The sequence below is a fragment of the Phaseolus vulgaris genome, chromosome 2, assembly GCF_000499845.2.
Source record: "Phaseolus vulgaris cultivar G19833 chromosome 2, P. vulgaris v2.0, whole genome shotgun sequence".
Taxonomy (NCBI): domain Eukaryota; kingdom Viridiplantae; phylum Streptophyta; class Magnoliopsida; order Fabales; family Fabaceae; genus Phaseolus; species Phaseolus vulgaris.
Window position 1 is genome coordinate 43,659,543 of NC_023758.2, and position 14,915 is coordinate 43,674,457.

Consider the following 14,915-nt stretch of genomic DNA (forward strand, 5'->3'; position numbering starts at 1 on the left):
TTAGTCTCTCAATATGTGTTGAAACCCTTCTTTGTTATCACTAGATCAAAATTTTATTTTTTATTATCCAACCAATCTAAACTTTTGTTATTTATTTAATTCGTAACTAGGTATATTTAAATGATTTCCTTATCATAATTCTTACAAAAAGAAAACATGAAAAAAATATTAAAATTGTTTGTTTTTTAAGTTAATTTTTAGAAACTCTCGTGTATAATTTATCTGATTTTATTTTTAACTTATATAAACTAACTTTTGTTTACGAAAAAGTTTATTTCGTTTTTTTATTTTATAGATTTAAAAAAAAAATATTGAGCAATTAACAATTATGTCATTTCTTTTATTATAGAAGTTAAAAATTTCGTTTGAATGAGTAATTCCTTAAAAGAAAATTAATTTAATATATAGGTTTAGGACATGTATCATGGAAGTAACATGTGACGTAGTTTAAGGTAAAAAATATATATTATTTCGTTTTTAAGCATAATTATTTAAATCTATGACAGAGAATTGGGTTTTCTTTAAAATATAGAATGAATGAATTTCATAAATTATATACAGGCCAAAAAATGGATTTATGGCTTTTATAAAAAGTTATTTTACTTTTTGTTATATATTAAAATCATTAAGTTTCCCAAGGCATATTAAAATAATGAGCAATTTAACTGTAATTCATAGCAATGAAAGTAAAATATAACGTTATTCAACTATTTTTTTTATGTCAAAAAATTCAAGTGGTGGTACTGTTGCTTTGATTAACTTTTCTTTTATTCTTGACAAGATTCAAAAGCAGGTTAGAAAAATAAGTTCTAAATAGAACATGGGGCACTACTCTTGCCAATTTTGTTCACTTACTTATTCAAAATATTTAATTTAAGGAAGGTTTTCAAGAATATTGACAAGATTGTTAAAAAGTTCATATGGAAATCATAGGATATGGACATTACTTTAACCAACCAATAAAGATGAGAATATTGGTTATAGACTTACAAGATAAATTAGTATAACACTAATCCCTTGTAGAATTAAGGACAAATATTTGAAAAACACTTTTTTTTTTCAAGTGACTATTCACAAATGTTAGTCTTTCTCATGATCTTCTATTTTGAAAGTTATGCATTTTTTTAAGTATCTTATTCTTTGAATTAGTGAAAGAGATTATCATATGTGTTGTGTTAGATGACTTTAATCAACTATTTAACTGTTCCTGTGAATTATGCTCATCATTTGGAACCTTTTATGAGAGATGTTTATGTTGATGGTGGTAGTTGAAATTTTCAATCCTTGATAATATTTTTATATGAATCTTTCAACTAATATTTTTTCTTTTATAAACATGTTTCTTTTAATTCAATTTGTTGGTGAAGTAAATAACTTTTAAGAGTCTAAAGTTTCATAACAAATATTTTTAATTTTTTATTTAATAAAAAATAAGATTAGTTTAAAAGTTTAAAACAGAAACGTAAATATCTCAATGGCTAAAACGGTAAACTTCTAGAAACAAATATTAACAAATAATTTAATCTTTTATTTAATAGAAAAGAATATTTTTAAATAAAAAAAAATAAGTTAACCAATCTCTTGACTCTCTACTTAGATGATAACAAATAAAATAAATTTTAAAATTAAAAAATTACTTTATTAACTTCTGAAATTATAAAAATTTTAAATAACTAAAATAAATTAATAAAATAAAATATTAAGTAAGGATAAAATAATTTTTTTTTATAATATAATCTTTTTATATATAGGTATAGATAAAATAATGTGAATATGCTCTATTCTATAAGTGATAAGTTATTTAATATTGATAATAAATACGACTTAATTACAATATATAATTGGATTATAGAAAATAAAATAAAAAAAATCCTGAACTTATTTTGGATTTTTTGAAAAAATTGATCGGCTGAAAATGAAAACATGAATTACGTCGAAATATCAAATTCGGAAATCCCAACCAAACACGTCACACACACACACGATGGTTGAAGTTTGAAGCAAAGCGCAGCACGTGTGTGTGCAATTTCTCTCTCTCTCTCTCTCTCTCTCTCTCTCTCTCTCTCTCTCTCTCTCTCTCTCTCTCTCTCTCTCTCTCTCCAAACTCCAATGGCTTTCTCTGCAATCTCTGCAATGAACTCTCCTCAATTTGTTCGTATTCCTATTTCCTTCCCTCAATCTTCTTTACCCTCTGTTCGATTTTCTCCGCCAAATCTAAAACGCCCTAAACCACTCTCCATTCGATCAGTTTCGGTCCCCGGTACGCCTTACATCCTTATATTTCCTTGTTTGTTAATTTCCTGTTAATTAGCAACATCAATGACAAATATCATAATTGAGATTATAATTTTGTGGCATAGAAAAATTATATATCTTTCTAGGTTATAGGAAGAGGGCACTTTCTTCAATTTGAAGATTTTGTTCGGAAACCTTTGCGAATGATTTCGTTTCCATTTAATAAGAGATCGGATGTTTGCTAGAGTTTGTTGGCTTTGAATTCATGGTTGGTATTGGTATGCATAAATTGGGTTCTGCTTACCCATATTTATCGGAAGGTGTATTGACCAGGGTAGAGGATGAATGTTTACCAGTGGATGCATGCACCGGAACTCTTCTGTTATAACTTTTGCTTCCTTAGACAACTTTCTTACCCTTTCATTTAGGGCTTGTTTGGGTAAATAACTTGGGGCTTATTAGAAAAACTTCTTGATAAACACCTTTAGGAAGGGAAAATAAGAAGGAAGTATGAAATTAGTTTCTCCATTAACTAAATTTCATTTTTGTAGAAGTTATTTTCTATTAGGTTCTCCAAAATCTTAAGCTAATTTTAACTTGGATAAATTAAATTCATTTTTTTTCCCTAAAAGTGTTTATGGAGATATTTCCTCCAAACAGACCTTTAATTATGCACTTATTGAATTAGTGTCCAGTATAAGTTGCTTTTATAATCTAAGATAAAATAAAGCTAAACTGTGTTTGTAGAAGTTGTTAACTGTTTTCATTAGTTATTATTATCCTGTATTGCTTATTGAAATAAGTTGAAAAGCGCTTTTTGGACAATAGAATCTCACAAGTATTTACAAAAGTGTTTGTGTCATCAGATAAATTAAATAAAGCTCTTCCTACTGCGCCCTTAATACCTTTTCCTTCTCTATCAGTTTGCTTTATACTGTAATGAAGGGGAAATAAGTAAATAGTCAAATTAGCTTATGGACGATATGATGGCAGACATGTTTGTCTCTATAAATTGATTACACGTAAGGTTCTTGAATGACTATTCTTGGTCAATAAGTCCTTGGTTCAGGAACCTCGAAGACTAATATGACCGACTAATTGCATATTCAATGACCATAACAGTGTTTCCCATTAGGGATTAATATGAGCAACAGTTGTTTAGAGATTAATTTGACAATTTACAGCATCAGTCAAGTATTGTTCCACTAGATGGGTTCAGCTACATTGGTCAAACGATGACATGACGTTTTATTGAAAATCATGCTAACTTTACTTTTAAAGGGAAATAATAGGAGTTTAAATCTGATAATATTTTTGTGATTTTTTTACACTTTCATGTGATGAATTGGCACATCATTAGAAGAACTCGACTTCCTAGGTAGCTGAGGGGATGGTAAAATTTCAGAATCTTCAAATGATTTGGCATTACACAGTTCTATGACGGTGTAAAGAAATTTCACATTAATGCTTGCCAATGGATCTCAATTAGGCATTATATTAATATATTGAAAATTTAAATGATGTATTGTGGTAAATAGCGGATTATTAGGATAAAAATATCCTCAATATCTCCATAGTGATTAAGAGAAGATATCTTTAGAATCTCCTATTCATTTCAACATATTTTTTTATTTCCTTTATTTAAAGAGTTTGATGGTTACAAGAGGTGGTGAAAATGTAATAGGTGTAATTGTTATTTGTAAAATAGTTATTTATTTCCTTACATATCTTAAGTTAGTATTAGAGCTCCCAATCTTGGGAGTCATGTTTTCGCTGCCACATAAACAACTATCACTGTTGCTATCGTCAGTGGTAGGCCAAAAAGTTGTGTCCCATGCCATCGATAACAATGCCAACAGTTGCATTGTCAACAGAGTTGTCACAAATTGTCACACACCACCATCACTATTGGTATGTGTAGCCCACACGCCTAGCTCTGGCGGAGCCCACTCGTCTCTGCCGAAATAGACAGGGTCGTTGGGACCTCTTGATGAAACTAACTTTGATACTTGTTTTCTTGTACGATTGGCTCATGATCCATTTCCTGAATATGTCCCCATTTGTGGTTCCTGCACATTCACAGCAAACTGCTATCTGAGTTTGTGGTTCATCTTGGTGACTGACTCAGACGAGTATGATATGAAGTGGGTGATGGATCCTAAGTTTGTGCATCCAATCACCAGTAAGGTAGTTGTGTGCTTTCATGGGAGGGGAAACATATACCAATGTGGAAAAGGCTCACACTTAACGAAGAGATTGTTGGAGTCCAGTGTGAGTTGGAATCACACATTGGATAAAAATGGACAAGATGAACAATATATAAGGATAAAAGACTCACAAACTGTTGCCTTAAGATTTTGGTTTGAGAGGAGTGTCAAATTCTCTTATATGATTGACTCAAGACATGATCCATTTGCTAAATATCTCCCTATTTGTGGTTCCCCTTCGAGCACAACAAAGTGTTAAATATCATATTTCTCAATATGTAAGAAACAAAAGGGCTATAGGGTGCGAATAGGTATTTACAGTGAAATATAAGACAAATAGGACAATAGACAAATATAAAGGTAGATTGGTTGCAAAGTGATACACTAAAATTTGTGGAATTGATTATGAGGAGACATTTGCTTCAATAGTGAAGATAAATACAGTTTGATTTGTTCTTGCTCTAACATTTTGTTTGGGACTTACACCAATTGGATGTCAAGAATGTCTTTCTTCATGGAGTTTTAGAAGAAATGTACCATGTAGATTCCTCGAGGATTTGAAACTCATTTTGGAAGGAATAAAATGTTTCCCCTCAAGATGACTTTACATGGTCTTAAGTAATCTCCAAGAACATTGTTTGGGAGATTTACGAAAACAATGGTTTCTTTAGGATACGAGTAATGTTCAGGAGATTATACTTTATTCTTAAAGCACTTTGTTACAGGTAAATTCACTATATTGTTAGTCTATATGGATGATATGATTATTGTAGGAGATGATGAAACAAAAAAAATAACTTAAAAGAAAAAAAATATAAGAAACATGCAAGCTGGGTTTGGAACCTCTGAAAGTTTCTATAGAAAAAATTATGAAATTGGAAGGGAAGAGAGTTCTCTTATAAAAAAAATCCAATATTGGATATTAGTAGGAAAACTTATGTATCTATCACACACAAAACCAAACACTGTTTATTCAGTTAGTGTAGTAAATCGGTTTATGCATGATCCAAAAGAGAAGACACATGCAAGTAGTGGACAAAAGTTTTCAGGACTTGAAGTCAAGCTTAGGAAAGGGACTACTATTTAGGTAGACTTTAATCCTAAAAATATATATTGATGCAAACTATTTAGGTTTTGTTCCTGATAGAAAATCTACCTTTGGATATTATATATTTCATGGAGAAAGTATGGTAACTTGGAGAAACAAAAGGCAAGGTGTGTGTGAAGGACTCTGGATAAAAATCATACTAGAAGATATTGAAATAAAGATTGACATCCTTATATAATTGTACTGTGATAACAAGTTAGCCATGAGCATTGCCGATAATGTAGTAAATCATGATAAGACCAAACATATTAAAATTAACAGGTACTTCATCAAAGATAAATTTAAGAAAGGTATTGTGATTACAACCCATGTCCTTAGAGGACTTCAAATAGCATACATTTTCACTAAGAGGTTTCTTTTAAAATAGATTCCAAGACTTTTGTAGGCAAGTTCAATATTTATTACCAATTTGAGGGAAGTGTTGTAAATAATGAATTATTAGGATAAAAATATGTTCAATATCTCCATAGTGGTTATGGGAAAATATTTTTAGAATCTTTCCATTTATTTCAGCATATTTTTATTCTCTTATTTTGAAGAGTTTGATTGTTATAAATAGAGGTAATGAGAATAATTGGTCTAGTTGTTATCAATAAAATAATTATTTAATCCTGGATAACTATCTTAGAAAGTTATTTAGATTAGTGCTCTAAGTAAATCCAAGGAAAAACTAGAGTCATCTGTTATCAACATTCACTCCAGTTTTTAATATTATTAACTACAGTGCAACCGTATACTTTTGAATTTTGTTATATACTAGTGTTTGCTATGCGAAATGCTTTTTCCGCCTTATTCAGCACTTATTTAATCTCTGTTTTCACTCTTCTCGCCTATCTTTCAGCTGCACCAGCTTCTGGGTCTCTGGCACCTGCAGTTTCTCTTACGGATAATGCACTGAAGCACTTGAATAAGATGAGGTCTGAACGAAATGAAAATTTATGTTTAAGAATAGGTGTCAGACAAGGTGGGTGCTCTGGTATGTCATACACAATGGATTTTGAAGACAGGGCTAATGCAAGGCCAGATGACTCCATCATCGAGTATGAAGGATTTGAAATTGGTATGATTCATATATTGTTTCTTTAATTCACAAGGAACCATTAATCTCGTGGTTTATACAAAGAAGGGGTGGTTAAAATATTTGACATGCTTTAGCAACATTCCTTACAGATTTATTTGTGAACGTGCCAATGCACTTATCTTTACAAACTGTAACACCACAACTTCTGTATAAAATTATTCTCCTAATTAAGCTATTTGACCAAGACAAAGTGTGTACTGGTTGGCACTTTACAAATATGTGGAGGATACTAAGTGCGTTGCAGTACTGATGTTAATCTTAATTACATTTTTATGGGGTAGGAGGATTTGTTTCAATGTTTATATATGTGATGATTTTAGCTTTCTATCATGTAAAATATCTTCGCACAGCAAAAACATTATTCTTGGAGGGATTCTATGAAATAGAAATGCTTTGAAATTCAAAAAGAGTATTATTTGTTTCCTTATTCAATGACAATAGTGTCTGATTTAGAACATAACATTTTTTTTCCTGTACGGATTTCCTAATCTTCCTGGATTCAACTTCCAACTATCATTACTTATCACATCTATCACTTTCTCTCTATCTTTTCTTCTTTCTTCCTATTTTTCTTCTTTCCACTTCTATCCACCCCAAAATTGGGTGGACATTTATCATTCCTATTCAGGAAATGCAAGTTAATCCCCTACTAGTTCTATGGCGTTTCAAATGGAAAACAAAACAATTCCAAACTAAGTTGAATTGAAAGCTTGGTCCCCTCAACATGAACTCTTGTACTTCTTTTTCAGCTTGGATTGTCAAAATTTTGCATGGAGCAACAGTTAAAAATGTTGCTGTTATTATTGTTGTTTCTAAGACTGCATTTGGAGTGCTTCCAGTACTGAGCATACTGTAATGGGTAATAAAAGAAAAAACAGTGAGCAAACTGTCTCCCACCTTACGCAATAGCAAAAATGAAGCATGTATATGGTGATTATGGTATTGGAGACTTTCCTGCATATTTTTCTTTCTTTGGTCCACAGTCCATTATAATTTTCTATGATCAATGTAACGATTGCATCACTCCATGTTTAAAATTTTTGCTTAGGTCTTTATACCATAAGCCACTGTATGATATATTTTGACTTCTCTATTTATTTGTGCAGTTTGTGATCCTAAAAGCCTACTCTTCATATTTGGCATGCAATTAGATTACAGTGATGCTCTGATTGGGGGAGGCTTCTCTTTCAAGAATCCTAACGCGACACAGACTTGTGGATGTGGTAAATCCTTTGCCGCAGAAATGTAAAATCATGTTTATAGACAGTAGTTGCAACATTAAGGTGATTGTTTCTAGCAACACTCTGGACAAAACATAGATTTTTATCTCTAACATAAATGAATAAATGAATATGTGCATTGTCAAAAAAGAAGTACTTTACATTTGTTGTTTGAATTGTTGTTTATATTTTTTGTGCTGCATCTTCTATCATTCATCTTATCAATTGTTTAGGGAAGTCTGTTTGTTGAGACAGAAATTAGATAAAAACTGCTGTATTTTATACAACTTGTTGCAGCTGATTCATTAAAAATTAATTATGTCATTTTAGTTTCGGGAACATAGAAGGAGAACGCTAACTAGTTGTTTTCAGGGTACTAGTTAAGAACAAAAAGTAATTGAAAAATATTAATACTATATTCCCATCAATTTTTGTTCAATATAATTTAATGGTGACTTCTAAAAAGTTATCTATTAATCTCTTAGCTAATAATTTTCATAAGGTGCATGTTTGTAGGATCTGTAAACATTGGATGTTTTCTTACAATTATCTGAAGGCATGATTAAAGACAATATTAACATTTTTTTTACCACAAATGCATCAGTTAAATGAATTTATTCGTAAATTCTTGTTAGGGGTATTGGGGCTTCCCTAATTCTTTTAATAATATAAAAATAAATTTCATAACATGATCTAAAAGGCACTGTTTTTAACCAATCAAATTCTGAGTTATACAATGTTATGACATATGTTTTCCATGTTACAACATTAAGGGAGAAAGTTAAACAAATCCAAACTTACAAAATGTACTAGTTAATTTTTATATTGCTTAACATTTTTTATATGGAAAATCACCTTTTTAATTGACGTTTATTCAAAATTTAGGGTTGTCATGTGTTTTAGATTTAGGGTTTAGAAAAAAATGAATATAAAAAATTATCCTTATGTTGATACCCTTTGTATGACAAACGTCTCATTTATCAAAGTATTACATTAGCATATAACACCAAGAAGTATCATTATGTTGGAGAGGCATATGAAGCATAACTATCAGTATAACAAATGATAATGATAATGTATTCGCACACACATATCTAACAAAAAAGTTTACACAATTAAAGTATTTAAAAATATAGGTAAATGCAGAATTAATACACATTACGAAAAAGTTGTCTATGTCTATGGAGAGTGCCTTGACCTGCAATATTAACTATCTATAAAGGTAAGTTATCAAAGATTGTCATCAATAGATATATAAGTTAATTATGATTCTAAAAACATCAAACCAATCTAACAATTTTTATTTTAAGATATATTAGTCAATAAATTTGACTTTCAATATATTCAAGATAAAATTTTAACATTTTTAAAATTTTTGTATTAAACAATAAATACTTGTGGTAAGTACTTTAGTTACTTATAATGATATTATCTTCATAATTGAAAGTAAATGCATTGCTCAAATAATTATACAATAGAATAAATGTAAATTTGATATTGAGACGGTTATTCGATTTTTCATCATCTAATATTTTAATTATAAATCATCACTAAAACAATCATATCTTCTTTTAATAATAAGTTCATATATATAACATTATGAATTACATGATGATTAAGTATATATTATATAAGATATGATATGAATTAATTCAATCCAATCCAACATACCTTAATAATACATGCTTACCTAATTATTCTTAAGTTAAGATTTCTCGCTGAAGAAGATTAATGCATTTGTTGAAAAAAAAGAATTTCTTTATTCACTAAAAGAGATTTTGCTAAGTAAAACTTTATCCCGTGAGAGATCATGCAAAACTAACCATTATGCAAAATCTTACAAAATAGGTAATCTAAAATTGTCAATTCTGACCATAATATTCATTTTTAATAACCAAAATAATAATATTTTTCAATTCAACTTGTGCTTATACTTTCTTATTAAGAAAAATATGACTATTTAATACCCAAAGTCAAACAATGTATTCACCATATGAATGCATAATCCATGTTACTTTAAAAAAAATAACAATTTTGTACAATTTTTTAGTACATTTTCTTATTACTTGGACACAATTTATATATTTGAGCCAATATAACTAAACTTGAATATTTCAAACATATTTCCATAATTTATATATTAGAGTCAATATAACTAAAATTGACCATTTCAAACACAATTCCATATTTTTAGTCCACAAGAATATAATTGCCACTCATTCCAATTCAAGCACTTCAAAGGAGTTTAAAATAAGTCTAAAATCACTCAAGACTCGAAGATGAGTTCAATCTATTTAATAAGTGACATCAAATTTAAGATACTAAAAAAAATTGAGTTGAAAACATTTAACGTGTAAGATTGAGTTACAAATACTTAAACTCCAGTATTGAGCTATTTACCCTCGAGATATGTTCATGTATTTTTTCGAAAAATAATCTTATATCCTCTCTTTTTTTCTGATAAAACAATATGAAAAAAATATAAAAAGTATTGTTCAACTCTTACATTTCTAGATCAAAAGAGTTCGTACTTTAACTTAAAATATTTTTTCTATTCAATCCAACAATTAGATTATGGTATGTATATAAAAGTATTTAAAGAAACTTTTATGATATTCTAGAGATCATACATTTGTACTAATTTAATTGGAAATGTTTACATTAAAAAAATTTGAATATAAATCATCATGTATAATAAAATTAATGATTATAATAATAAGTTTAAAATTTGTTTCAAATAATAGTTTGTAGTCTTGTAAATATATATTCCTAGTCTTATTTTAATTTCATCCCCTTCAAATATATTGCCTTTTAATTATGTAAATATGTTAATTTTATTTTAGTGTCTACGAATATTATTCTTCATTTTAGTATTGAAGATAATAAATTTTGTCAAAACACTTATTATTATTATTAAATCAATAATAATAATAATAATAATGTTAATATTTTTTATTACATATTTTGTTAATTTAACATGTGATGATATTGTAATGATATCGTCAATGTTAAATTTAAGAAAAAAAAACATTCATAGGTGTTAGAAAATAGTAGGATAAAACTATAAGATCCGCGTTTTAAGCCTTACAAATAAAATTGAGTAAATTATAATAATATTTTTTTTTTCTCTCTACGAAATATAAGTGTAATATTTTAAAACTTATGTAAGGTAAAAAAAAGTGTATAAAATATTAAAAAATGTAATTTATTCAGGTGAAGAGCGAAGGCCAGGGGATTTTCCACGTGGCAGAGTATCCAACGGCTGAGAGTTAAGGAGATTCCCTGCATCGTAGATGAGACGTAGGGTGTAGTGTACCCTAGCAGTGTGATTCGCGGTTTCATTAGAAGAGAAAGAGAGGCATCGAAGTGAAGAAGAAAGAAAAGCCCTAACTAACGCATTTCAGAGAAAGCTGAACGAATAACATTCCTCACTCATGGCACTCTCTTCTCGTCTCTTTTCCAAATCCAAATTGGTATCTCTCATTTCCTCTCTGCAATTCCTTCTCCATCTATTATCCAATCAATTTTCTTCACCTTCTCATTTCTCGTTCAATCTCGGGATCTGCATTACTTTCAATTCATCTTGCGCTATCTGATTCTCTATCTCCATAATTTTAAATTCATGTTTCGCGGAAAAAGGGACAATTCACGCTATATTTCGAGGGTTAACATGTTGTTTATCCATTTCTTTTGGTCGATTAGGTTTTTCTTTCGTCGCTGATTCTATTGATTGGGGAAATAGCTTTCTTGCGCCCTAGGAGTTGTCGATGCATTGGGATTTTTTTTGTTTATCTGTCATATTGAGTTGCGTAATAGTGTGTGGAAATGAACGATATGAAACTCGTGTTTGAATGATGGTTAATACGCGTAAAGTCTGTTGGTTAATCTAAAAGTGACTGTGCTGGTGATTTATCTCATTGAGTTTCGGAATTGTAGGCCGGAAATGAATTGTATGAAACTGGTTTGCTTCCTGGATGTTTAATATGCATTAATTTTGTTTATTGATTTAAGAGGGATGATGTTTGTGAGTTATCTACTGATTTTTTTCAATTTGCCCATTTTTCACCGTTTCTTTTAGATCTATGGCAGTCAAATGCTTCTGCAAAAGGAGTATGCTTTTCCAGTTCGCCACTATGCTAAAGAATCTTCTCCTCCTGCCCTGAAGGGAGATCGTGAGTTCTCTTGTCAGTTGTATATTTTTTAATGTATATATTGATTTGATCTTTAAAAGAAATTTTATTCTTTTTACTAGTGAAAAAGAGGCACCATTTGGCTCTATATTAAAAATAAGTGATAATGGTGATTACATAATAAATAGTTTGTGATTGTGTTGTGCTGTTGGAGGATGTGTGTGATTTAGAAAGTATAAATAAGGTTGTGAGAGATAAATAATATTGATAGTTACAGGGGTAAAATAGGACATACAAAATGTGTGTAAGATAACTTGTCCCCTTCTTATATAGTTATAGATTATAGATGTTGCTTGCTAATAACATACTGTTTGCTTGAATGGAAACAGAAATGTTGAAGAACATTTTTGTGGATGTGAAGAGCAAATTTGAGACCGCCATTGGAATATTAAAGAATGAGAAGATCACCATTGATCCCGAAGATCCAGCTGCTGTTACTCATTATGCAAATGTCATGAAAACAGTTAGAGAGAAGTGAGCTTCTGCTTTTCCTTTGTTGTTCTTGTCATACTATTCTGCTCAATATTTGTTTGGTTTGTAACTTGTAATCTTTCAAGCATTCTATTATTTAAATGTTTTGATTATGTTATGCCTACAATCTCTTTTGCATTCTGCAGGGCAAACTTGTTGTCAGAGTCCCAGGATATCCTCTCCACCATTGAAACTGACACACAGGATATTCCAGATGCTCGGACCTATCTTTTGACTTTGAAGGATATAAGAATCAAGTGTGTGGTGATATCTATTTTACTCTCTTCATTTCTTCAGTAGATATGATCAGTGTATATATAGTGTGCCCTTCAACTTTTTTATTCATACTATTTATTTTTTTATATGTAAAGTGATTCTTTGAATTCCATGTACCTTTTTGAATTCATTATGAAATAGTTCTTTTTGTTTTCAGCATCTAGTTCTAAAAATTGCCTGTTGGCTTTATTTTTTTCTTCTGCAAATTAGGACGAGCCTAAATTATTATCCGGATTTACCTAATTATAAAATTGAAAATGAAAGCCAACTTATTGCACAAACATCACTTGCTTCAGGAAGCATTAGGTTATTGTTACAGAAGCTCATATTTACGCGTTCAATTTTTTTTACAGGAGAGGTCTCACAGATGATCTTGGTGCAGAGGCTCTGATGATAGATGCACTGGACAAAATTGAAAAGGAGTTAAAGAAACCTTTACTGAGAAATGATAAGAAAGGAATGGACCTTCTATTGGCGGAGTTTGATAAGATTAATAAGAAGTAAGTTCATAACGCAAGATATCTTTTTGATATGTTAAGGTTGGGTTCATATTAAGTGACATCTAAGTTCAAGCTTTGAAGTTTTCATCTGTGTTTATTTTATTTCACTTACTTTGCCATGGAATTGTTAACGATTTTATAAATATTTTTAGTTTGGTATTGTTGAGTGGGCATATGCACCCTCATTATGGGAAAATTCTCATTACATTAGATGGCAGAGGACAGGGATTTTTGCAATAAAATAGAGAGAGCAAGAAATTTTACTGAGTAGAAGCAAGATACCGGTTAACACATTCAATTTTCAAAGTTTTACATGTTTTTGTCCTTTTCGTAGACATTGGAACTTGCATCGCATTGTTTACTTGTAGGGAATTGTATAGTCCATTCTTTGTCAGTTGTCTATTGACCTACTTTTATTGGTTGGGCATTTCATTTCGTTGTTTAAATTCCTCATTTTATGGTGAGGATTCTTCGGCGTTTTGTTCCCTTCAGTTGAGTACCATAAATTAATGGGCTGTAACTGCTTTCTCTCTTTCTTTTCCGTTCCTCCTTTGATGGTGCCACCTTAGACTTGGAGTTCGACGGGAAGATCTACCAAAGTACGAAGCTGAGCTTGAACTTAAATTAGCCAAAGCACAGCTGGAGGAGCTGAAGAAGGATGCTCTTGAGGCAATGGACACCCAAAAGAAGAGGTATTTCTTAACGACTTCATTTCTTGCCCTTATATTTCCCCCCTTCTCCCTAGTTATCTTTAATTCTTTTGAACAAGGAACACGATTAATAAGTACATGATAATTACCTTTTATTTTCTGCTTAATTTTAACTCCCAAGTCCAGATAGCCACATGGAATGATGATGATTGGCCTTTCCCTAGTCTTGGTGTTTTATGGTTCACAACTTTGAACTTAAGAATATAGCACGATGAAAAGAATTGATGCGTTGGAAATTTGACTTTGTTTTCTCCTCCACTCTTAGAAATACTTTTTACTCATGTCTCTAGGTGCAGTAGGATGTTAGAAGTTGTAAACCATATGATTTATTTTGCTTTGTTTGTTTTCCATTTCAGGGAGGAGTTCAAGGATGAGCCTGAATCGGTCGATGTGAAAACTTTGGACATCAGAAACTTCCTTTAAAATGTCTTAAAGATGTTTGCATACATTAGAAATTATTGCATTTGGATAATGATGAAGCTGTGTTTCTTCAATAAGTAGACACCTCTGGTTTTGAAGTGCAACGTTGATGCCAGTTTGAAGATTTCGTTTCTTCAAGGTCTTTGTATTTAAATTCTATGTTAAACTGGAAGTTGAGGCGATCAATTTTTTCCTTGAATTTTGTTGTCACGTTTCGAGACTCTTTATTCTTATTGATATTATGCCTGTTCCCAATTTGGATTCCATCGGTTTCATTAATTGAAATTCCGTGACTAAGGAAGGCAACAATCTTGGAATATTTAAAATGAAGTGTTGCGCCATCAATTGTCAGATTTTGTTGCATGATATTTTATAGATAGAACATACAAATTGTGATTCTTAAAGCGAGTGCTGTGCTAAGTAAATTGTGATTCTTGGCGGAGTAATGTTGAAGGATACGTAAATTTAGAATTGCGTGTGCAGTGTCACAACTTACA

At 30.5% G+C, this 14,915-nt stretch overlaps 2 protein-coding genes across 2 annotated transcripts; both read left to right on the top strand.

Annotated features, from left to right (window-relative positions):
• Positions 1–1,977: 1,977 nt before the first annotated feature.
• LOC137812422 (iron-sulfur assembly protein IscA, chloroplastic) lies at positions 1,978–8,027 on the top strand. Its single transcript, XM_068614388.1, has 3 exons — positions 1,978–2,260; positions 6,392–6,610; positions 7,738–8,027. The coding sequence occupies exons 1-3, from the start codon at positions 2,110–2,112 to the stop codon at positions 7,878–7,880; spliced, it is 513 nt and encodes a 170-aa protein (XP_068470489.1). The 5' UTR covers positions 1,978–2,109; the 3' UTR covers positions 7,881–8,027.
• A 3,121-nt stretch (positions 8,028–11,148) lies between these two features.
• On the top strand, positions 11,149–14,673 carry LOC137812424 (probable ATP synthase 24 kDa subunit, mitochondrial). Its single transcript, XM_068614389.1, has 7 exons — positions 11,149–11,324; positions 11,930–12,023; positions 12,371–12,515; positions 12,659–12,769; positions 13,142–13,288; positions 13,858–13,980; positions 14,355–14,673. Exons 1-7 carry the CDS (start codon positions 11,286–11,288, stop codon positions 14,419–14,421), a joined length of 726 nt encoding a protein of 241 aa, XP_068470490.1. The 5' UTR covers positions 11,149–11,285; the 3' UTR covers positions 14,422–14,673.
• The last annotated feature ends 242 nt before the right edge of the window (positions 14,674–14,915 follow it).

Coding starts and splice junctions, on each gene's coding strand:
- LOC137812422 (XM_068614388.1), top strand. CDS start 2,110: ATGGCTTTCTCTGCAATCTCTGCAATGAACTCTCCTCAATTTGTTCGT. Junction 2,261..6,391: donor TCGATCAGTTTCGGTCCCCG/GTACGCCTTACA, acceptor CCTATCTTTCAG/CTGCACCAGCTTCTGGGTCT. Junction 6,611..7,737: donor GTATGAAGGATTTGAAATTG/GTATGATTCATA, acceptor TTATTTGTGCAG/TTTGTGATCCTAAAAGCCTA.
- LOC137812424 (XM_068614389.1), top strand. CDS start 11,286: ATGGCACTCTCTTCTCGTCTCTTTTCCAAATCCAAATTG. Junction 11,325..11,929: donor TCTTTTCCAAATCCAAATTG/GTATCTCTCATT, acceptor CGTTTCTTTTAG/ATCTATGGCAGTCAAATGCT. Junction 13,289..13,857: donor TTTGATAAGATTAATAAGAA/GTAAGTTCATAA, acceptor GTGCCACCTTAG/ACTTGGAGTTCGACGGGAAG.